Raw genomic sequence first — 26,019 nt, 5'->3', positions numbered from 1 at the left:
TGTGTGGCCCGACTCCTAACAGGCCATGGACTGGTACCGGTCTGTGGCCCGAGACTTGGAGATCCCTGATTTACAATATTTAGGAGTTTAACCAATTGTCACCATCCAGATCTTTCCCTTATGAATTTGAGTTTTGAGTTATTTAATATTCTTTTCACACTAAATACCAGGTGTAGTGCTTGGATAATAGCCAGACATATAAATAATCTGTCTAATAATTTTCACCTTGCTCTACTTATTTTCCAAAATCTGCTCTGGAAGGTTGGGAGTTCCTCCAAAACAGGCCTGGGGATGCGAGGCAGGAAAGATAAATCCTTTCAGGCAAGCAAAAATCCACTTGCATGATGCTAAATTAATGCTTCATTTCCTGTGAGAGTACTGTTTGCTTTCTGGTCAAATATGACCTAATTGTTCAGAACCACCTAGAGATAAGCAGCAGCAATTCCACTTGATTAAACTTGACTCTTCTTCAAGTCCCGCGTATAAAGCAACAGCAAAAAAACATTTTTAGAATAAAATATAGTACCTAATTGAATGAACTATTATCTTATTGTAGAAGAGTCCTCCAAAAAGCTCCCATGTTCTCCTCAACACAACCCATTCTTATTATTGATTTAATTTATTAAATTGATACCAATAAGGGCAAATGTTGGGGACATCTCTTAAATACAGCTGGGTGTTAAAGCAAAAGAGATTCTAAAGGGGGGCCAAATGCAGGAACAAACAGTGCTGGCTGATAGAAGCTTTATAGTTCCCACCCATCCATCCAGGATCCAAAGCTTGAGAAACCTACCTCTCATTTGTATGCAGCTCTAGTTGGATTACATGTGCTGTATCTAGGAGAGAGTTGATCAGCCCTTGCAACAGGAAGTCCTCTTATCCCAACCCAATCCAATAGATAATAGACAACAGCGGATTGCAGCTAAAAAGAATATTACCTTTCAAAAAAGAGGATTCTTTCTACAAAGCTTCCGTTACTAATCAGAGAGAACCCGGATATAAAAATCACACTACAAAATCATTTATGTAGCTCTCCATCCACAATCACTATAAATATACATAATAATTAAAGCTTAGTCAGGTTGATAATGTCCTTGAGGCTATGTTGGAATTCATGGGGCATTTGTGCAAAGTGTCTGAATGGCACCAAATTGTATAAAGTTGCACACTCTGAATAAATCGTACAACATTCCATTCTGGAGGAAAGGGAATTCAAAGAAAGTCAAGCAGATATTTATTCTGCCTTTCTCACCAAAGCAGCTAACTTTTTTGCAAGGATCCCTCAACCCTGAGGCCTTCTCTTTAATGAATGGATGGATATTTATAGTCAAAGCGATGTACTTTCATTTATCATACCACGCAATATACCTGCATTTTTATTCTGTGAAGAGCTTTTCCCATTTAAAAAAAACTTAAGCTCTCTACAGTGTTCTTAAATCAAATTAGAAAACCAAGTCGTATTTTGTCCCAGAATGGTGGAGCAATGAGAACATCTACAATCCATACAAAGGCAGCATTGCACTCCAAACCAGTGGTGGGATTCAAAAAATTTACTTCCAGTTCTGTGGGCGTGGCTTGGTGGGCCTGGCAGGGGAAGGATACTGTAAAATTTCCAGGAGAGGTGGTATTTGCTAGTTCTCCGAACTACTCAAAATTTCTGCTACCAGTTCTCCAGAACTGGTCAGAACCTGCTGAAAACCACCTCTGCACCAAACCCTTTCCAACCTGGTCTCCTTGAAACTACAGGACCTAGAATTTCTAGGCACCATGGGAGTTGATTGAAGCTTCAGGAAGACGCAGTCTCACCATCTTTAAAGGAAGTCAGGCAGAAAAAAGCCTGTTCTCCCCATTAAACATTGTATTTATTTGAAATCAATGGGTAGGACATGACCAAGCAGAGCCCGAGGGCGGGATCAAATGTTATCTGTTTGGAGTCATTACATTCCCAGAAGAACCCTAAGTCCAGTGCCATTGCCACCCCACTGCAGTGAATTCTGTTGACCCTTATCTAGCACCAACTTGGCTAGCTAGATCAGATTAATCGATTAATAGATCAGATTCTTATGTATAGGTAGCATGGAATAAACTTCCAGGGCTTTGGACTCTACTCCTGCTTTCCCGGTTTCTTGCACCTGACAAATGTTATCGCCAGACATTAGAACAAGGCTCTCTGTATTATTATTATTTTATGGACATTCTATAAAAAATGGCCCCCAAGGACAGGAAGCACATTTATCAGAAGGCAAACTATGTGAAACTATAACACTTCCTCTCAGGGTGCCTGATTTTCCCTGGGTACACAGCACAGACCAAAGCAAACCCTGGGTTGTAGTCACTCTTTCTCTCTCTCACACTGATAGAAAATACAAAATCTGCACATCGTTTTCTGTGAGTGACTTTTGAGTTCAATGCAGGGGTTTGAGACACTGTAATATAAATTATTCACGTAAGCTTCAGATTTTTGTTTGAGAGTGTTGTCAAGTTATGGATTTAAAACAATCCCAATATCCAGAACCACTTACTTTAAACACATTTTATAAAGCACATTTAAGATATTTTCATAAAAGCTTTCAGTATATGTTGAATATCTTTTTCTTTCAAAAGTTCTAAGCATAGAAAAAAATCAGTTTCTCTTCTCATTCCCCTGCCTGCTTTTAAATGTATTTGTCTAAATGTTTGATGGGTAGTGATTCAATCACATGCTTCTTAGTATTTTTGCTGCCCCTTCATGCTTTCCCTTAAGACTTGAGAATACACGTTTTTCTATTTAGCTCAAACAGTCAGATGTTAATATTTTGAAAATCTAGGGGCACCCTCAAGTGTTCAAATATAGCAACTGCAGCTTTTGTAGGGTTTTCAGATTCCATGTGTCACCTCAAAAGTTTTCAACTTGGCATAAAACCTCTTTTGACCAGACTAACTTTTTATCTAAATTGGTCATTTCCAAAAGTATGAATCTTTATCTGGCATCTACAGTATCATATTCCGTGCATATTTGTAGCTACAATTACCCCCCCTGGAGCTGCCCATACGCTTATGGTTATCTACATTATCTGGTGGCTAAGGAGATCCAGCACTTAGGCAACTGGGTGCCCTGAAAATATTTTGGTTTGATATCAGACCAACTTACATGACCAATGATGAGAGACTCGAAAAGTTACAGCATTACCTGGTTATTTTTCAGACATTCCCACTACTTCCACTACTTATTAAATGAACTGCTTGGTTAGGAACAAGTCAAGGATAATCCATCCCCTTCTGTCTGCCTAAACTGACTGAAGGAGAAAGTTCTCAACAACACCAGTTAGGAATTTTCTAGAAGGCTTGGCACAAATGCCAGTTGTGGGATTAACTAAATTCACCATTATTATCTCTTCAGGCTTCTTTTGCTTTTGGAAACTATCCAACTTTTCCTGCCTTGAGAGTTGGAAATGGATATTAACAACAGTGCTATTCGTATTGTATTTCCCATATATTTTAATTGTGATGCTCTCAAAAGTGCCATTAAATCCATTCCCATGGATTTTTGGACAAATGCCAGTATTTTTAACATGCAGTGCAATTCTTTTCCTTTTTCTATTGCTTCTTCTTCTTGAGCAAGTCATGTACTGTATTCAGAACACTTGCCATCCTACCAGAACTCAGCTACACGTTTAGATTATTTGTTGCCCTATAATAAAAATTCAAGCTCATTCCATTTAATTCCCATAATCCAAACTTGAATATGTAGATAATTAAGGCAGTGAACTCCAGGAATTAATGCTTTTTCCTGATTATTCACTGAACCATTTAATAAGTTCTGGTATAGTTATTTCCATTCGCCTCTGTAGTACATAAATTCAAATCCCAGAATTCTGGAAATTGAAGTCTACACAACTTAAAGTTGCCAAGTTTTAAAAATACTACTCTTAACAAATCATTTGCAAAATTCTTCTTTCCCTCTCCATCGTCTTTCATTAATTGAAGAATGTATGAAAATACCTACCAAGCTCCCAAATATTCCAGTTTCCTTCACAGATCTTCACAGTCCAAGATGTGGTTATAACTGATCTTGATAGTTATCACTTGTTCTGATGTAAAAGAACAGGAAGGGATACATGTCAACGGGCTTAATGAGTTATAGCAACTTTCTCTCATTCTTGGCTCTGCTCTCAACTGTACTTCATGAGCCAGTGAATCCAGATTGCACATATTTGTTCCTCATAGCAAGGCGTCATCAGCTACCCAACTGTCTTCTTTGCCTTCTTGTAGATAGGAATTTCACTGCGCTGCTACTCAGCTGTCCAACCTCTCATCTTCTGTCTAGCCCAGTCTCGTTTCTTCCTTGCAAACTCAGAAATTTGAGGCCCTTCTCTTAGAGCTTATTACCGAATTCCAATAGTGTAGAAGATTATTTTCTATACCTCTTGTTTTTCTCACTTTTGTTTGTTGGGCTTGCTGCTTTGTTTGATTCTTATTCTTAGGGATAATTATGTTCTCGTTCAGTTCCTGTTGTTGGGTTTCTTTTGTTTAAATCTAATAAATCTTCATCCTGCCTTATAATTTGAAGCACGATTTTACTTTCCAGCACAAGCCTACACTTGCTTCATGGAGAGCTTGTTTTGAGACAAAACCACAAACCTGCCACAGGTATTTGGGGTCATGACCGCATAATCAGATCTGTTCTTTTTCACTTCTGTTTCTTAACCCAGAGAAATGTTTTGGGACCTTCATGTTACCTTTCTCGATTCTTAGCTTAAGTTATGTACACAACATCAACTCAGAGGGAAAACTAATTAGGGGCTTCGTACTTGAACTTCCCTGCTATAGCCAATGGCCGTGACTTTACCACAACTAATAAAGACTACAATAGTTGTGATAACACTTGTACCTGTGGTACCTTATTTTAGTTTCAAGACTAATATAAATTAATCCTACATTGTTTCATCCTCTTCACTTTAAATGGGCAAAGATAATCCTTGCTGAATATTATCACTGATCCAATGTAACATTTTATTTATACAGCTGAAATTTCAGGAGAAAAAAAATAAGAAGCAACAAGTTAAGGCAGGGTACCCAATCACAGCGCACTCCAAAAGTAAAATTTCCAATAATCAATAAACAATTCCACTGGTGATTTGGAGAGATGCAATTCTAACTTGGGGAACATTAACAGAATATGTCTTCATTCCATTTCCTTTTAAAATCATTTCTCTCTTTTTCCAGTTTCAAGATGCAAGCAAGCTTCATAAAATTGAACGCTAGAATGAAACCGCAAAGATCCGCATACTCAGCAAAATCACAGCTTTGGATACCAAAGACAAAAATTATTTCCTACAATTGAAGGAGTGCTAGCTCAACTTTATGGAACTCTGTTAGAAAAAGCACAATTCTGGCTCTCACATACGGTTTTAAAATGGCCTCGTTCAGAGCAATAAGGAATAGAAAATACAATAGTTACAGAGACAGTATAGATTCTATCATAATTAGCGAAAGTGGGACCATGCAAAATAGGGCAACGGTACTGAAATATTCATATATCAACCAATTAAGATACTTATATGTAATCTTGCATTTTTAAATAAAATTTCCTTTAGGCAGACACAATCTTACTTTAATCTATGCAAAATGATAATTAGATTAACATTCATAATTGGAAACTGGCTGGTAATTTCAACAGATGGGAAGGAAGAAGGAAAGGACATTGTTATAGGAAGTGAGGAGCAGTAAAATTTCAAATACAGGAAAAGCTAGAAAAAAAACACCTGGCCGGTTTTAAATAAGAATGTTTTTTTCCTCTCCAATATAGTAAGTTGTTAAAAAAAAGACCATCTTTACCCATTCAAATTATATCTATGTACCTGGCCTAAGATAAGAGCAACAGTAATTTTCTCCCCAGATGAATATGCAGCATTCTTTTATAATAAGCCTACTATAAGAATTATTAAAAAAAACAATTTCCTAACAATTTTCCTAATGAAGATTAGAAAAAATATATAAAATAAGAAAAAGAAATATAATACTAAAGCTATAATAATAGATTTTAATATCCCAGAGCAACATAATAAATATTTATGGTCAAAAATATTGTGCAATAAATAAGTTGGCAATAGCCAACATGATGAACCATATCAACCAGCTCCAAAAACAGAAAACAATCAATAGGAAAGTTTATCATTTATATTGAGGTTGGGTATGAAAGGAGAGTATGTGTTTTCTTTCAACTTCTACCCCACCCCCAAACTGTATTTCAGAGTTTCTTCCAAAACGTTTCAGGTGGGCTGCAGTTCAGCAGAACAGTACTCTGACATATTTTTATTCTGATTCAGCCAAAATCTTGAGGTAAAGATGACACGGCCAGTACATTTCACCCCTCCCTTCTCTTCCTGGTTTGGGCTACACCTCACCTGTTGATTTTCATAACATCTTCTTTTCCCTTTCTCCCTTTAGCTCTTCTTTAGCTACCAATGTCCTTGGGTTCAAGATATAGCATACTGAACCAGTCATCTGGCGGCCATCTTCCCAGCACATTTTTCCTTATCTCCACTAAGCTTTGTTGTGCACCTCTTGAATTGGTCCTTGGTCTGTTCCCTTTCTCTTCCAAAACTCCCCCACCCCCCAAACACAAGTTTGTGAGTCTCATAATAGATGCAGGCCATCCAAAATAGTTGTTCTGCATACAAAATGCTTGTGCAACTAATTTTATGCATTCCTAATTCAAAAGGTGCTTTGGAATGTGCAGGAGTGCAAATGAAGCTCTTCCTTTTCAGTCATTAAAGCAGTCGTGTTCCTTACATGGCTCATACGTGAGGTGCTCTGGAAGCTGTTCCTGACTGTTTCTACATGAACAAGAAAGAACTGGCTGTGCCTGAATGTACACAAAAAAAACCCAGCCAAAGCAGATTTCAAACCAAGGATGCATGCAAAATATGCAGTTTTAACAATAAGATGAGAGAACAGCTTCGTTTCCCACATATTGTGGGAATCCCACATATATTCCCACATATATTCCCACATATTGTGAAGTTTCTCTTTATACACTTCTATTATGTACAGATCCCAACTGAAGCAGGAGGCATCTTTTGATGACAATCACTACCAAATTTGAAACTCCCCAAGAGTGCTTACTACTGGAAAAAATGTTATTTATCAATATTATCACCTTGTAGCATTAACAACCCTAAAGCAGGATGCTAAACACTAAACAGAAAAACTAAGTAGGAAAAAAAAATTCAAACTAGCCAAATCATAAAAAGATAGTAACTTCAAAGTGTAATGACAACAAATCAAGAGACATAGCACAAGTACTTGTTCTCCTTTCAGATAAAAAGGAAATTAGCTTTAAAAGCTAAAGACCTGACAGAGCAACTATCTAAATTAATAGTTCCCTACCTTGATTCTATAATCTCAACCACTGGCACTGCTGAGTGAGGATTACAATGCACCCTAGTCAGCATCTGGGTTTAAAGTTGGAAGCAATTTAAAAAGCTAATTGAGAACAAAGCACAGCTTTATTAGATGAATCATGTTTAGCCATCAAACAAAAATGCAACTAAACCACAATAGCATTAACACAGAACAACTTTCTCAGGTGCTAACAACTCTACAGTAAAAAGTTTGTGCACTGTGTCTTGACTTAGAGAAAGATTCTTTTAAGATAACACATTGAACGTTATTTAATTGAATCTTCTTTCTTAGAGAGATTCAATGATTAAGACCAACAATTCATCATTGGGTATTTTTTTAATTAACTCTAAATAAGCCAAAGGCTTAATGAGAACAAAAATCTGCACAGTATATCCATTTTTCTCTATTATTTTTGCATAGATAAGCCTGACCAATATTTTGTTTCTATTTCAAAAATGGATAATCCAGCTGCTGCGTGGCATAAGAACAATTAGATTTCTGGATAAAGCATGAGGATAAAAGCTTTGTACTGCTTTTCTTGGTAGTCATAGTGAAGACAATTAAGGACACTAAGTAGTTTTCTGGACTACTGAAAAGGAAGGGAAGAAGTTCAATTTCTACTCTGAAGTTAATGCCAAATGATATATATATATGTGTGAGTGTGTGTGTGTGTGTGTGTGTGTATGTATATGTATGTGTATATATGTATATGTGTGTATGTGTGTGTATACACATACACACATCTGGAAAGAATGACATATTATATACATTGTCCAAAACCCCTCTGGAAGAGCTCTGTATTCAGTTTCTTTATCCAACAATGTTGGGTAAAAACCAATCTCCAAGAGTGTCAACTTTTCCATCTCTGAGAGGAGGCAGTGCTTTTGGCTATGACCATCTATCCTTTCCAAAATAGAGGATAAGCAGCTGCTTATTCTGGCAGGAATAGAGTAGAATAAACTGTAGTGGGGGGAGTGGCCCTGCAACCACAGGGCCTTACAACACTTGATATGTTAGGACCAGACTTTTAACCAGTATTCAGAAGCTAAAAGGAAATCAGTGCAAGAATTCATGACTGATATTTGAATGTCTGATATTTGAAAACAGCCATATGTGCATTTTAATATGATTATCTCAAGATGGCAATTATTATTTACTATTCCACACAATAGTTTCTCAAATGCTCAAATGACTGGGAAACCAACATTCCAACCTAGGAAAAGCACAGATTATGTATAATTATTTAAGTAAACAAATTAAAAAAAAAACTAAACCAGTGGAAATGTTGACAAGGAGTGGGGAAACCCAGGCTCTGGTCCTTTCTTAGGTACAAAAGCCAGCTGGATGGCTTTGGGCCAATTCTTATCCCTAGACTGGGAAGTCAAAAAAAAAAATCTACCCATTAACCCACAATGCACCATTGTGATAGATTAGCCCATAACCTTCAAATTAGACTTTCACTCTGCAGTGCATTGATTGATATTATACACGTGTACACTCGTGCATGCAAATACTTTTAAATGTGTCTGTATATTGTTCACACACAAACACATACAAAAAAATCCCATCCAATTGTCACAAATTGATGAGTAAAACACAAACCATTGAATGAAACATGATGAATAAAGTAAATTTAAGAGGATAAATCCTATAATGTCAAATCTGGTCATGGAAATAACAGGGGTGGGGAAATATGGAGAACACATATGGAGAATTGAATGCGCCTTCTCCCTTAGTAATAAAGCCCAAATGAAGATGTCGCTGTTAAAAAGATGTAGTTTCTTCTTAGAAATGATAAGCATGCATTCATTTCTAAAATGGCAAGAAGAAACCCCAACACAATAAACTAAATCCCAAGCAAAAACAAAAAAGCAGTGGAGAATAGATGGTGTTTCAATGGCACCCTCATGCAACAAGGGTTTCTAAAGTACATACCTAGAAAGGTTCTCTTGGGAGCTGTTTTGATTTCTTCATCCTTACTATCTGCAGCTATATTAAAATATTGAAGAGAAAGCAGACAAAACAAAGCAGTTTGACTCCTCATAATAGCAAGGTCTGAAAGTGCTCTAAATTACCTTAAAGTTAAGGTAGCTTGATGACAGTCATCATGCTAGAATGCTTTTTTATATATGTAAAAGAACAATTTAATTTGCTGGATTCTGATATTAGTCATTCATATGTGCTCCCCAAAATTTAGAAAAATAAAAGAAACAATTAGAAAACATAAATGTAGAAGAACCATAGCTTAAGCAAATACTGAATGCGTTGATCAGTATCAAGAAGTTATATTAGTTATACCACATAACATTTTTTTTGCTAAGAGGATTGTGGGGGAAAAATGTAAGCAAAGGTTTATTTAGCTAAATCAAAAGAGCATGAAAGAGCTCATCTAAGACTGTTGATAAATGATGCTTTACATTCCAGCCAATAATTCAAGAGATAAATACGTACAACAAGCTTATCTTAAATGTCAATAATTGAATTACAATATGAATAACAAATAAAATCTTAAGCTATATCCACTTATCCAAAAGGATACAAAACTAGCAATTGTTTTCATTCTCTGTAGCCAACAAGTTCTATTGTTTGATAAAAGCAGCTAAATTCTGTTCAAAACAATTCTCTCTAAATTTTGTAATTCTAGAAAATTGCTATGATGGACGTTGAAACAAAGTCAACAATTGCCTTCGATCACCACATATCTCTTACACATATATACACACTCACACCTCCCCAAACATTCACATTTACAAATTCATTTATAAAAATAAAAAGCATGGATTCAAAACAAAAAGCCAACAATGCAAACTATCAAAACAGGTTTTTGGATATTTCAGATCATTAATTCTAGAACTCAATGTTTTAAATCATACAAGAACATGACAAAAAAAAACCTGCATTAAAATTAGAAACAGACATTTCAGGAAAAACCTCTAGTGTATATTGCTTACTATGGTAATCATAAGGAGGATATATTTAAGCGAATTACTCTTCTTATGCAGGGCAGGTTTCAAATAAAAACAGGCCAGAAATGTAGGCTATATAAATTAAGAGGCTCTGAGCTACAGATTGATTGGATTTACTGTCATAAAGCAGGTGACTCAAGAAAAAGTCCAAGAGTGAAGGCTCAATAATGACTAAAAAGCAAAGAGGAGACTGCATCTTAAAACAAGTTTTCGATTAAAAACTTATGGAAATGTCCAATAATTTGCAACAATTTAACAAATATTCCAACCAGCACAGAATACACTGTTTACAGATCCTCTGAGATTTTCCCATTAAATATTTGTTTCATGTAACATATTTTGTCCATTTCATGTAAACAGCCCATTCTGTCAGTGTTAAGTAATGTGAAAACCATTAAATCCCACCCAGAATCAGTTGCATGCATGAAGGACGTGGTTGTATACATACTGAAGTCAACCATCCAATCAGAAAGGGGGAAATATGAACTTAGGAGAATAGGATGAATGCACATACAGATGGATGGATGGATGGATGGATGGATGGATGGAAATCTAGCAAGTTTTCCTTCGTTGCATTCCCACATCTCACTATCTAACTTTAAGATGTGTGGATTTCCAGAATTTTCCAAGTGGGAATTCTGGGAGTTGAAGTACTCACATCTTAATGGTTTCCAAGTTTGAAAATCACTACCATATCTGAACTGAAGAGGAAGGAAAAATTAGCATGCACAGGTCTGTAAATTATACATATCTTTCATGGGATCATGACCTCAGCCTTTTCTCTTGTTTCTGTTATCAACAAACTTTTTATTATCACAAAAAGAATGAACACTTACAAAAGCTGAAGAATGAGAAAACCATAGAATGTTTTTGCACAGCAACGGAAATGTATATGCATGTGATGGTCATACCCTATTCCCACATTTTGTATTTGAAGGTCACACATAACTTGATGGAAACCATCTGAACCTCTAAGAGATAAGAGTGCTGACTAGCTTGTCCCGATTCATCTAATATATCACAGTGTTTGTTATCACAATCAGACATTCGTGATAGATGGAAGGACTGATCCATAAAATGATGGAATGTTATGCTTCTGAGCAGAACAATGAGTACAAAAGGATATTTCAGGTGGATGCCACACGAGTTTAGAGCAATGAATCTGACACCTAGAAGCATATGAGTATATAGTAGCAATCGGGAATGAATGGTGGGAAGATCTTTCTTCTACAATTTTGTGAAGGAGAACAACGGAACCCACTTCTATAGTTCACTACTCCAATAAATAGAGTCACTGGATGAGAATTGCTTTGATTAGGATTTGGCATATTCATATACACACAAATATTTTTCAAACTAAATCACATTGCCTTAATTGGAAGGCTTTTTAAATGTTGAAATATCAAAACAGAGTGTTGCCAAAATATAATGGAGCCAAAGAGAGGAGAAATAACGTTATACAGAATCAATATGCAATGATTTCAACCAACCTGAAAAGGAACGTCGTTTTATAGTCAACTCATTGGCCACATGTACTTCAGTGCACAGTTTCAGCATCAATAACATTGTGGCTATCATTATAATGCTTTGCAATAGTAAGGGTGACTCAAAATGTCTCCCAAACCTGAAAGAAGAAAAAGAGATATCAAGTGGTTGAACACTAAAAGAAAAAGAAAAAAAGACTTTCATAAGACAAAATTCCAGAATGGATATAAATTAATTTACTGATATTCAAATTCTTCCAAGAGCAGGTCACCATTTTAATTCTAGGTAGGGAACCAGAATATATAACTATTAACTAGATAGATGCCAAATAAACTGCTCTGGATAATTATAGAAAAATATAACAAATAATGAATAGAATACAATAGAATTATTTATTGGCCAAGTGTGATTGGACACACAAGGAATTTGTCTTGGTGCAAATGCTCTCAGTGATCATAAAGAAAAGATACATTCGTCAAGAATCATAAGGTACAACACTTAATAACAGTCATGGGGTACAATAAGCAATCAAATCATACTAGGAAACAGTCAGCATAAATCGTAAGGATACAAGCGACAAAGTTATAGTCAAACAGTCACAAGTGGGAGGAGATGGGTGATAAGTGAGGAAAAGATTAATAGTAGTAGTAGTGCAGACTTCGTAAATAGTTGAACAGTGTTGAAAGAATTGTTTGTTTAGCAGAGTGATGACTTTAGGGAAAAAACTGTTCGTGTGTCTAGTTGTTCCGGTGTGCAGTTTATGTCCGGGATGCGAGAGGTCTTTAAATATTTTCACAGGATCATAAAATTAACAAATTAAGAGTAATATTTTCTGAGTTTCCTAACCTTACAAAGTGACGATTGTAAAATAGCCATTCTTAATTTTAAATACAATTTTTTTGCCAGTGTACTGAAATCTATGCATAGAAAATCAGTTTCTCCCAGTAAAACCACTAGGGGGAGATCCATTCTCCTCTTAAGCCTTTACTGATCATTAATAAAATCCTATACCTGTAACAGCTTCATAAACTTTTTAAATATATTAAATTAATACTTAATATTCATGTTTTTTTTAAAGTATCACTTAAAAAAATCTCAGCCTTGTAATATTTATTTGCACTGTGGCAGGTGCGACTAATTGGGCTTCCTTCAGCATCAATTCCAATGGTCTTACCTCTGCACTTGATTAACAAGGCATTGGGTGGGATTCAAAAATTTTTACTACCGGTTCTGGGGGCATGGCTTGGTGGGCGTGGCAGGGGAAGGATACTGTAAAATCTCCAGTCAGAGGTGGTATTTGCCAGTTCTCTGAACTCAAAATTTCTGCTACCGGTTCTCCAGAACTGGTCAGAACCTGCTGAATACCACCTCTGGTTCAGACAATCCAAAAATGAAACTATAATTAGCAATTCAAAAATACAGTTTAAAGAACACTGGAGTCTAACAGCACACAAAGCAATAAAAGACTAAGAAGTGTGCTTGCAAGTTTGTTGATAAACATAAAAGATCTTAACTGTCTCTGGGTCATTCAAGTTTGGAGAGACAAAATGAGTTCCAGGAAAGGCAATGGTGAATTTAGCATCCTGGCTTATTACCACAGCAGAAAGAGGAATTTAGCAAATGCAGCATTTTCGTATACATACATGCAAATGTCCTAAAGGCAAGCACCTTTTGCATTGTTTCCCATAGGCACAGAGAACAGAATAGAGAGAACAGGCAGAGAAAACAAGGTTTCTGGACAAAACAGGGAGAAAGAATTTGCTTGCATTTGCGTGACTGGGCATTTGTACCATCCAATGTCTGGAATGAAAAGACAAAGGAGAGTTGCTGGTCTCTACTAAATAAAAACAAAAGGCAAACCGAGAAAGCAAGAAAAGGGGAAGAAACTTGTTCTCTTCTAAAATGCTCAGCGATTGACAGGAATGGGAAGGGGGTATTTTAGTAAATCATCAAGAAGATATCCCCCAAAAAGATTTGTTTCCTGACCTGATGAGAAAGGGGGAAAGGAGGAATAGCATAATCTATGATGAGCAGGATAGTTTTCACTACTATTCTAACAAATAGTAATTGCTGGGTTTCACAACAGCAACAAAACATAACTAACTTCATCATAGGAATCACAGATCGTTCCAGTGGCTCAAGATGTATTGCTTAAGATTATTTTTGTGTGTAAACACTTATACAGGTAGTCCTCGACTTACAACAGTTCATTAATGAACGCTGAAAGTTACAACGGCACTGAAAAAAGTGACTTATGACCATTTTTCACAGTTATGACCTTTTCAGTATCCCCATGATCATACGATCAAATTCAGATGCTTGGCAACTGATTCATATTTATGACCATTGCTGTGTCCCAAGATGATGTGATCCCCTTTTGTGACCTTCTGACAAGCAGTCAATGGGAAAGCCAGATTCACTTAACAAACGTGTTACTCACTTATCAGTTGCAGTGATTTGCTTAACAACTGAGGCCAGAAAGATAATAAAATGGGGCAAAATTCACTTAACAAATGTCTCAACAACAAAAATTTGGGGCTCAATTATAGTTGTAAGTCAAAGATAGCCTGTAAAGCCTATTGTTTCTTTCAGGAAACTTTGCAGCAACCAACTCATCCCTCATCCCTCACAGTCTCTCTTGCTTTTGGACATCTGTAATTTCATATATATAAAATCAGTCAATCAGAAACGTGGAGAGAATTCAGGGAGAGTGCTTACAGAAGTTCAAGTATGATCACTGGGGCTATCTTGCCTGGAGTTTTAAGGGCATCTCCAAATACCCATGATGGAATGGAATCTTTCCTTTCAACAATAAACTACCTGAACCATCTTTATTCAACATATGTGAGAGCTTCCTGACAATTCTTTTTGTTGGTGAGACTCGGATATTAGGCAATAATATCCAGCAGTCAAAAACTGTCCCAACTCCTTCTGTATTTGGGCTAAACATTACCCTCAAAGATATATGAAATCCAACAGATAAAAGCTAGCTGTAATCACAAAAGGGTTTGTTGTTGTTCAGTCACTAAGTTGCACCTGGCTCTTTGCAACTCCATGGACCATACCACGCCAGCCCCCCCACCGTCCTTCATTGTCTCCCAGAGTTTGCCCAAATACATGTTCATTTTGTCAATTATGCTATCTAACCATCTCATCCTCCGCCGTCCTCTTCTCCTTTTGCCTTCAATCTTTCCCAGCACCAGCGTCTTTTCCAATGAGTCCTCTCTTCTCATTTGGTGACCAAAGTACTTGAGCCAAGAAATACTTTCCACCAAAAACAAATCAGAAACTATTTTTATATGAGCTGTACTATGATTAGTATCATTAATTTCCAATACTGCTTCAATTTTTAATTCTTGGGTATGTGTTTTGTAAGGTGAGAAACAAGAGACTTTAAGAGCAGAATGAGTACTGTATATAAATGGTGTTCTCTGGTCAAACGTTGGTCTTGAAAGAAGCATGACAGAAAGATGATGCTTTTGAAGTTCAGCTTTGGAAAAGACTCTCAAGAACACCATGGACAGCCAATAAAAATGGACCATCTAAAGAATCAACCCAGTTTTTTCACACAAGGCATAAATTACCAGGCTGAAATGATCATACTTCAGACATATTTTGTAAAGACCTAGCGCTCTGAAGAGAGCTCTTACGCTGGGAAAGATAAGATAAAAGATAAGAAGAAGACCAGCAGCAAATTGGATGGACTCATTTACACTGGTGACAGGTGCATCATTAGAAGACCTAAAGCAGGGGACTCCAACTGTGGCAACTTTAAGACTTGTAGACTTCAACTTCCAGAATTCCTGAGCTAACATGATTGGAGGAGGAATTCTGGGAGTTGAAGTCCACAAGTCTTAAAGTTGCCAAGGTTGGAAACCCCTGACCTAAAAGTCCAGATTTGGGGCAGTTCATCAGAGAAGAGTATCTAGTAAATAACCCCCAATAAACATTTACTCCACACATTAAACCAAAGTCAAATAATCTGATATGTTTTTAACAACATAGCTCTAGCCAATATTATTGTGAACCAAGCAAAGGATGCATTTAAGATGAAGTCTCCTCAACAATTCCTTAGAATCAGGTTAAAAAATACCCTCTAAGAAATTTTCTGGTGTCAATCTAGTGAGGTTGACAGAATAACTGCACTGGAATATCAACAGAGTGTAGCAGCAGATTTCTGATCATAAACCCAGAGTTTGCAATAAGTCTTGGTTTTCTTAAAAGAAAGACTAGTATAGAAATTAAATAAAGAAAAAATGTTTGATATTCAAGTTCTTCCAGAAATATCTATAAGCACTAACAATTCTTGCTGATAAACAATATATATTTGAAAATAAAGTTGTAAAGCACAGTCATCATACGCTGATTTTTACTGCAGCATGTTAGATTTATGATAGTCATAATTCTACTCTTATTGCAGCTGGTGAATATTAATGCACTATAATCTATATATAGTTATGACTTATGATTCTAGGCAAACAAATATGAACAGATGTATACTTAAAACCTTTTTAACAGGATGTCCCACTTTCAAGGGCAAACTGTTAATTATTACTGTTTAACTATTTTTACATATTTTCCATGCCTATAATCATTCACAATGTTTTTTAACTACAAGCTATAATTACATTGCCCATTGATTGGAAAAAAAGAAAGCAATAGCATAATATGGATTGTCTTCGATTTACAAGTTTGTTTAGTGACTATTGAAGTTACAACAGCACTGAAAAACGTGACTTATTTTTCACACTTATGACCATTACAGCATCCCCTTGGTCACATGATCAAGTAAGATAACTGGCAACTGATTCATGACGGTTGCAGTGCCCCATGTCATGTGATCTGCGACCTTCTGACAAGCAAAGTCAATGGGGAAGCCAGATTCACTTAACAACCATGTTGCTTATTTAACAACTGTGGCAAGAAAGGTCGTAAAATGGGGAAAAATGAACTTTAAAAATATCTCACTTAGCAACAGAAAATTTGGGCTTAATTGTGATTGTAAATTGAGGACTACCTGTAAACCAAAGTAAATTGAAAAATCTGAGTATCCTTTCTCTAAAAGCAGTCCATTAATAATATTCAACAGAAGGACTCAATAACAATCAACACCAATACAATTCTTCATTTCCTGAACTTTCTCTAAGCATGTATTAATATAAACGATAGGATCTCCATTAAATGCCACAGTAAATTGTTTTGATCAAATTATCTACTAGAGGCTAATGTACAGTTGTCTTGTCCTGTGTGTGAGAGAGAGGCAAAAGATAATCCAGAGAAAGTGCAAAAGGGAGCTTCAAAACATTAATTGCCCTTTCTTGAAATTTACTATATAATAGGGCAGCTTGGAAGTGGAAAACTTACACGAGTCAACCTTTTAAAAGTCCTTTAAAATACAGCCTTTCCCCCATAATTATAAAATCTAAAAAGGTGTGAGGAGAGGAAAGCAGCACTGTTTGCAATCACCAGTAGCAAAAAATACAACCATCATCAGAAAGAAGATCTGGCAACTAGCTGGCATAAAAGAAATGCACCATTAAAACTGACAGTCGATCTTTTTAAACACCTGTCACTGATAAATCCATCTGACAAGCCCATTTATACCACCCTTGCGTTGTTATTTGATTTAGGTCTAGTTTTAAAGGAGGGGATTCTGGGCTCAGCGCTTACCTTGTCTAACACTCAGCTGAAAGGCATTTAGGTAGGCTATATAACCTAACTAGCCTGTTTTGTTTCCTCGTTCCTTATTTTTGCCAATTATTCTTTCCCAGAGCTGGGGCAAGGTTGGAGTTGTGTTTTCTATCGGCCAGAAAACAATAAGTCTGTCCCCACCTCTTCCAAATACATAGAAACAGGAAAGCACTCAACCGATTTCATTGCAAGCAAAACACTAATAGAAGAAACCTGGTAATTCCTTTGGATTATCCGAAGGAATATATAACTCAGCAGCTGTACAGGTACTGTACTCCATAAAACAGCTCAGCAACTAATGTTATGAATACTTCAAGTGCATTTTTTTCCAAGAAAAAAAATCCTTAGCAAAAAGAGTACCTAATATTTCATAATCTTCTTATCAAATCCTGGCTTAAAAACAGATGGTTATGTCCAAGCTTACATTATCTGTTCCCTTTGGTCTGATTTAAAAATATAAATTATACAGTACAGATTTCATGCTAAGGAACCTCAACACATGAACATCAAGAGTAATATTCCTCAACTGCTCAAATTTATTTCATGGTACAATTTGTACCCCAATTTTCATCATAACAACATTGAAAGCCATGTATTTTGTCTGACTTGTATTAAGTCCTTACTTTTAAATAGGCATATTTGGAACTAGTGACATGTTCAAATTTCATTAACACTTGTCTATAATATTCCTATAAAAGGATGTAGCAGATGTTTTGGGGAGGCATCTATTATCTTACATTTATGAAGGCAGATTTCTTATTTCTCATCATCCTGTACACTAGACACATTGATAGGAACAAAAGAGACTTCACCAACTTCTAAGGGGACAATATGCTTCATTCTTATCTCTAATTTCAACGACAGTCTTGATGAGTGTAGCTCAATAAGGATTCAAAGAACATTCATTATTCCTTTACACAGAATTGTTTAATGAAAGATCAATCTCCAAACACAACCATAAAGCAAATAATAAAAATCTAATTCTCCTTCAGGCAGCAAAGAAAGAAAAACAATACTTCTATTTGTCTCTAAGTGCTTCATTCTGCATTACATTCTTAAGTTATAGCAATACTTCCTAAAAGGTCATCTGTAACCAAATTAAAAGTCATCCTCAAGATTCATGGATCAAACTACCATAAATATCTAGGGCTAATAGTTTCCTTTATGTGTATGTTATAAACATTGATCAGTTACATTGTGATGAAAGATGATTTGCTGTAAAACCAAGATGAGTCTTCTGAAGTTGAACAAAAGGCTGACAGATGACTGTGCTATTCAGACACCAGTCTAGGAGTGATGGGAACATAATAGCATTCCGTGCACCCCGGGACACATCATGTGGCTACATGACCACAGGAATACCTTCAGACAATGCTGGCTCCCTAGGCTACGAAACAGAAATTAGCACTGACCCAAATGGACAGGGGAAACCTTTACCTTTTTTTTTTTAACCTTATTTGAGGCTATTTTTTGGTAGGGCTGAGCAGATTTCGAAGTCAATGGTAAAAAGTGCTTTAGAGTATATGGGGATAAATACACAGCACTTGACTGACATCTTAAGACGTTGTCGTTTTCCAAGAATCACGAGACTGCCATCTGATCTGACGTAAAGGCATTTTTGATTTAAGGAGTTGCACACAGGTCTGATTGGCGTTTGCCTGCTTTTGAAGGATTTTTTTTTCCCCTTTCTAAAATGCCACATAGCCTTATTCTTCATAATACATTTAATTGTTCATTAAGCTTATACTATGTCTGCTAGATGAATATTAATATTACTAAACCCTCTGCAGCTAGTTTCAAAAGAGCTTTTGTTTAGGTTTGCACGCTTTCAAATCCTGGCAACTTTAGCATGACAAAAATAACCAAACTTTCCAATTCAGCATGTACAGTATATTTCAATTATTAGATATCACAAATTTAGGACTTTCATTAGGTATCACAGGTTTAGGGCAACCACAAAAACGCCATTATCCTTTTGAATATACTCATGAAATATTGACAAAGGACCCAGAGGGAGGCCAAATACAGCTGATATATCACTTATACTTCAAAGGAGTTTCATGGAATTTAGCAGCACAGTAAATATCTCTCTCTCTCTCTCTCTCTCTCTCTCACACACACACACACACACACACACACACACACACACACTTTTCTTTTTCAGGTATTAATAGATCATCCAGAAAGAAATGTAGTTTTTAAAAAAGAAGCAACTTACCAAAAGAGTATCCTTAAAATGTTTGCAATTAATAATACTAAGCACACGTAGGTTGAAAAGCCCTCTGCGTTCTGTGTTCTTTTAATATCGCGGTATTGAGGGATGTATGGTACTACACCTCCAAACATCATGGCTGCCGAAGCCCCCCAGGATATCAGCTGTTGAACTGCAGTTACCAGCCATTCCCAGCCATCTGCTTCCATCATGGGTAGGATGATGTCCCTTAGCATGAGTACAGTAGGTAACAAAAGGGAAGCTCCTTTATTACTTCCTCAGGATTTACTGACTTTTATTCATATCTGATTAATCTTCCAATAGGCCATATGCCATTCTTTAAGCAACCCTAGAAAAACAAAGTGAGATGAGACAAACTCAAAACTTGCATGGAAATATTCAGTTGCACAATTAGAAAGTAATTAGTCATATTATAATGATCTAGAAAAAAGGCAATTATTTGTCTAAACTAGTGCTTGCTCCACCATGCTGACATTCAAACAAAATGTCTGAGTTGTCAAGCTTAACAATCCTAAAAGTAAGTTTTCTAACAAAATATATCTGTTAAAACTTATCGCTTAATACTCATGATATAAAATGTGCTCATTTGTTGTGTTACTGGTTCCAGCCTAGCAAGCTTTTTCAGATTAACTCCATTAAAGGTCTGCATATTTTTATAATATAGTAGACCAAAAATTCCACAGATTGGATAGCACACTTATAATTAATGGCATAAACATGTAACACTGTTGACTGATGATACTTGTAAGACAACTACTGTCCATAATAAAAAGGCACATATTTTAATGAGAGATGAATCAGAAGCAATCTAGTAGCTTTTAATTAAATGTGTTAGTTAAGAAAGGTGCTATCAGATTCCATAGGATTTTTAGTCCTCATAAACTAACATGGCTTACCTCTTACAAAATAGACTTTCCAATGGTTGAGAATTCCTACAATCGTGAGTAGAAATTCTACAGAGAGACTGTTAAACTGCTGTTTACTTATTTGGTCAACAGCAATACAAACAAGATTTTTACTCCAATTAGCATGGTTATAGAGTATTTTAAAATTATCCCTTTTCAGAAAATAAGCAGGAAGCATTCCTTCTTGTAAACAAGAGAGAAAATCTCTTTCAAAATACCCTCACTTGCCAATTGAACTCTCAATAACTTTCTTATTTAGCAAATTACATTGTCATTGTTTTCCTTTCATTAGGAGTTATTGCCATCAATCAAAATTGTTTTCAATCAACAAACTCATCTTCTCCTCCCCCAGGCACACACTACAGATACAACAGCAGGGCTGTCTTAATGCATGAGCCTGATGGGCACTTGCATAGGGGCCCCATACTAGTTGTGTATGTTAACCTTTCAATGCCCCTTGTATCATATAAATACAACAGCATATTTATTACATTTGACTGCATTTTTTTAATTAATCGGTGTTATTTTATTAAATACCGATTTTGTTGGAAATGCCAATAAAATGTTTAATTTTATCGACCATTTACGTTTTTATTCCTGTGAGTAGTTGTCGTAGAGGCCCCAGTACACTTCTTTGCCTGGGCCCCATAATGCTGTAAAGACGGAACAACAGTTGCAACTCCCAGAATGCCCAGTCAGATCACAGGGAATTCTGGGATTTGTACACCCAATTCCCCTGCAGGGCATGCAACTTAAAAAGGCGTATTTAATTATTGTAAGTCATTCTCGAAACATGCCGTATTAACTTCATCAGGGGAAACAATTTCCTGCTTGTCCTGGAAAATTAAGAGAGATAGTGCTCGATTTACAACTACCAACCAAGCCCAAACTCTCCACCGCTAAACGGCACAGTTGTTAAGTGAGCTTTGCCCCATTTTGCAACCCTTCACCACAGTTGTAAAGTGAATCTGGCTTCCCCATTCACCTTGTCAGAAGATGGCAAAATGACCCCATGATATACTTCAACTGTCATAAACACATGCCAATTGCCAAGCATGCGAATTTTCATCACATCACCATGGGGATATTGCAACAGAGTTATAAGCGTGGAAAAATAGCCATGAGTCACTTTTTTCAGTGCGGTTGTAACTTTGAATGGTCACTAAACAGATGGTTGCAAGGACTACCTATGCAGTTAAACAAAAAAGAATAGGAAGGCTTTGATCTATGAAATCATGAAAAGTAGCGAATGAAGAGATGAAAGAAATAAGTGTGCATTCTCTGCTCCTAGAGGAGAGATCCCAGGAACTGAAGAAGGCAAGGCTCCCCCCCTTTCAGATTTTCTGCCTCTTCAGCTGAACAGACCAGGTTGCTAATAACTGGCACCCCAAATTTCGGAGTCCCAGCTGAGACTTCTAGCCAGACCATTTTAGCCACAGTCCCTGCCTTACGAGGGAAGGGAAGGGAAGGGAGAGGAAGTGAAAAAGCCACTTTTCCCCCCCCCCCCCAAGTGGTTTTTTTCCCCCTCCGCTCCTCTCTGAATGGCCAACCGCGGCTCTGACACCAACCGCGACTTCTGCTTCCCCTCCACGCTCCCTTAGCAACTCCGCCAAACTGCCCGGCTTCCCAAAAGCAGAGAGGGCGGAGAAATCCTTAGCCCACCCCCACCCCCACCGAAAGAGGGAGAAAGGGGGCTGGCCCTCTCCTCCTTACCTGGGCTCTCACTAAGGCCCCTCGCCCCAAGAATCGCGCATCTCCCCCTCTTGCTCGAGGGAGCCCCAGCCTGGGGCGCCGCTCCCGCCTCAGACTGCCCTGAAACCACAGCTGCGCTGCGCCCTTTTCCTTTGCCAGGGGCGCCCAAAGCCACAGGCGCTACTGCTGCTGCAGCTGCTGCTCCCGCCGCCTCCCTGGGCGACTGGAAACAAGGAGCTAACAGCGGCAGCCGCCAGCAGCGATAAAATGAGCCCCGCCTCTGTGACATCATTAGAAGCTGAAGCGGCTCCGTCTATGAAGAAATCCGCCCTTCCTTGGCCTTTCCTCGTTTGAGTCCTAGCGCCCGACCTGTTCCCGAGAGAAGGAGACTTGCTAAAATCCTGGGAAACGCGTGAGGGGGAAATCACAGATTTCCGAAACGGATCACCGAGCTCGTTCTTTCTCTGCAAAGCAAGGATGAAGATGGGGGACACCCCCCATAAAATAATGGGATTTTTCCTCCTTCCTCGTCACATACAAGAAAGTTGTTGGAAAAATAGCGTACAGAGCAAATGTCATATTATGTCTCACAAAGTGAGCATGTTTCATGTAGAATAAAAATAGATCCGGAGCTGCTTCCGAACGCTTCTTTAAAATGTCATAATCACGGCGGTAATGTACTATTTTTAACAGAAAAAGTGTGAAGAAAGAAAATATGAGAGGAGAGGGAGGGTATAGACATGTTTGTGCTTGCACTAAATGCCTTAGAGTTGTTTCCTATCATTATTTATTCAAATTCGTTACAGCAACCCAATTCCAACAGACTGGGCGGCATACAAAACTATAAATTTTAACTACTGTTATGTAAATTCTTGTCAACTGTTACTAGTTGGTAACTATGTCTCAGCTTCCTATGAAATATTCAAGGCATCCTTCAGTGAAAGTGGTATAATAACTTCAAACCTTTCTGGTTAAAAAAAAAAACCTCCATAAAACTAAAGGTCATTAGCACCTTGAGAGTTTTTTTTTAAGAGCTCTGTAAAACTGTATTTAACTCTATTCAGCAACAAATCCGATATAGTTCAAAGGACTTGCTTCTAAAAAACTATATAGAGTTGGCACCAAGCAGCCCCAATCAACAATGTCTTGCAAAAATCACCTCCCACTGAGACAGGAAGGAAATATAAAAATAGGAAGCCCAGCTCTCATTCTGTTCCATAAAGTAGAAATCATGTACCCTGGAACTTGATAATATATATAGAGAAGTTATTATTCAAAAGTGTTACAAGGTCAAAAGAGCTTTTCCTTTATCAAATGTTTTATCAGACAAAATAAAATGAAATAAAGTAACAGTCTTTCAGCAGCAGAAATGACAAGAGTAAATGTGTGTGTAGGGGAAAAATAAAACCCTCACAAGCTGACTTGGAATCCTTCTAAGAGCTGAAGTTAGGATATGTATCTTTTCATTAAACTCAATGTTCTGAGTTCACAGAGGGGAGTTTGGGAAGGTGGTAGAATTAGTACGAGTCCTTGCAACTTTCTTGGGAAATTTTTTCAGCTGTGGTTTGCTGTTGCCTCCCTCCTAGGAGTAAGAATGACTGACTGGCTCAAGGGCACCCAACTGGCTTTGGGCCTAATGTGGAACTAGAACTCACCATCTTCCAGTTTTTAATCTAATTCCTTAACCTCTATACCAATGTTTTTCAAACTTGGCAGGTTGAAAGTGTTGGAAGTCCACATATCTTAAAGGTTCTCAAAGTTGAGAAGTACTGCTCTGCATCAAACTGGCTCATAGAGTGTGTTGTTATATAAATATAGTAAACAAACAACACAATCAATGGAACTCTACTTACTTTCTAAACCGGCAATTAAAACATCAGCTTAGGTTCTGGTATGCATTGGATCCACAAAGCTCAAGAAATTCCACTCCGATGTTCTACTTTGCAGAAGCTGGATGGGAGCATAGAATTAAACATGCCAAATTTCTACCATTAGAGAACTAATGCAAAAGAATATCTGGGAAAGAAAATCCAGAAGATACAGAAGTCTTATTTCTGCTTCCTATTCCTTCAAGATCCAAGAACAGCATTTTGCAAGTTACCCCACAGAACAAATACAAAAAGCCATCAATTAGTTAGTCTCCCTTTGGTGAACTCCATAGATCCTTCAAAATCGGTGGATTTAAAAAATGCCTTTTCTTCTTCTTTTGAATACAGCAGATTTTAAAGGTCACAATGGTTGTGTTAAAGCATACAGATTTTTCATTCATTTTCCTCTTAAAATTCCTGACCTTCCCACCCCAAAGTGACCTTGGCCATACCCACATTTGGAATTCAACCAATGTTAAATGACCATCCAATTGACTTAATTCTTGAAAAAAAATTATCAGTGCTACTGTCAGATTTGAAGAGAGCCAGACCAAACGTTTTCCTGTAATCCCAATCATTTTGCATTGGCTGACACCCTCCCCCCCACAAATAACAAACAGTATTTTTTTTCCTTTACTAGCAACCAAAAATATCATTCTCCACTTCTCCCTCTCATCAAATCCAGACTCCTGTGAAGATGCTCCAATTTTTCATTAGCTAGCTCTGCAGTCAATTGCACACTCCTCCGTGTGTTGGTTTTCAATAGCATTTCCCAGTATCCTCAGGCAAAATAAGGTTTCTTCAATTCGCATGTAATTTGGAGAAAAAATGCTTTCCCTGGTGTGTAAATAAAAAAAATGTAATCACTGTTGTTTTTAAATTCAATTCCTTAATCCAATTGGAGTCTCTTTTTTACCCTTTCCAACTCGACGGAAAATTGAAAAGAAAAATATGTAATGAGCTCATGATCCTGTCTGTCAGCAGGATAAGTCTCAGTATACTGACAGAACTAGCCAAAGTTGCCACAAAAGGGCTGGGGAAGAAGCAGCAAAAAGAGAGATCAATTTGAAATGGGCCGATCTAGTTGGGGACTACACAGATAACAAAAAATTCCCTGGGCAGTGTGCGTGTGTGTGTGTGTGCGTGTGTGTGTAAAAAATTATTATTATTATTTACAACTATAAGTATACAACACAGTGCAACCGTTTTGGCATTACATTGCCATACATACAAACATATTACTAGACCATTAACATTCATATTATTGATACAATATTTACTTTTTGATTCTATTCATCCTAGCTATTTTTGTTCTGACCTTCTCAAAATACTTCTGAGTGCATGACGATATCCTCCTTTCCTAACTTCCTAGTTAGGTGACCCAGAACAGAATTACTATTACAAACAAAAATGGCCTTGTTCTAGTAAAACCTGTCCTGCCAGTCTCATGTTTCTTCAGTGCATGCAAGCCATCTATATACTTAAGGGATATGTGTGTGTGTGTGCATGTGCGTGTGTGTGTGTGTGTCTTTTTAAACTTCAAAATCTAGCCCATAGTTCTGATGCAAGTAGTCCTTATGACCACAATTGAGCCCAAAATTTCCATCACTAAGCAAGGCGGTTGTTAAATGAGTTTTGCCCCATTTTACAACTTTTATTGTCATAGTTGTTATCATGAAGTTATTTAGTTAGTAACAAGATTGTAAAGTGAATCTGGCTTCCCCACTGACTTTGTCAGGTCACAAAAAGTGACCACGTGACTCATAGATGCCAGTTGCCAAGTGTCCTAATTT

At 37.1% G+C, this 26,019-nt stretch overlaps 1 protein-coding gene across 13 annotated transcripts in view; it reads right to left on the bottom strand.

The window, feature by feature from the left end:
* Positions 1-26,019, bottom strand: part of SLC66A2 (solute carrier family 66 member 2) — a 62,614-nt gene that overhangs the window by 34,500 nt on the left and 2,095 nt on the right. For 3 of the 13 annotated variants that reach the window (XM_087930978.1, XM_087930977.1, XM_087930980.1), the window contains exons 2-4: positions 19,747-20,089; positions 11,843-11,976; positions 9,322-9,375 (exon numbers count right to left, since the gene is read on the bottom strand). In XM_087930978.1, coding sequence (XP_087787104.1) covers positions 9,322-9,375; positions 11,843-11,976; positions 19,747-19,976 — 418 coding nt within the window. In that variant the 5' untranslated portion in view covers positions 19,977-20,089. Of the gene's footprint in view, positions 1-9,321; positions 9,376-11,842; positions 11,977-19,746; positions 20,090-21,651; positions 21,854-22,379; positions 22,643-24,211; positions 24,309-25,544; positions 25,586-26,019 lie in introns of those variants that run through there. The other 10 variants (XM_087930984.1, XM_087930985.1, XM_087930982.1 and 7 more) reach the window with 8 other exon arrangements.

This window comes from Pseudonaja textilis, chromosome 3 (genome assembly GCF_049901715.1).
Source record: "Pseudonaja textilis isolate UNSWEBS1 chromosome 3, rPseTex1.2, whole genome shotgun sequence".
In the NCBI taxonomy this organism is placed as follows: Eukaryota; Metazoa; Chordata; class Lepidosauria; order Squamata; family Elapidae; genus Pseudonaja; species Pseudonaja textilis.
The sequence above is the reverse complement of the archived record's forward strand: the minus strand, read 5'-3'. Positions and strand labels throughout refer to the sequence as shown.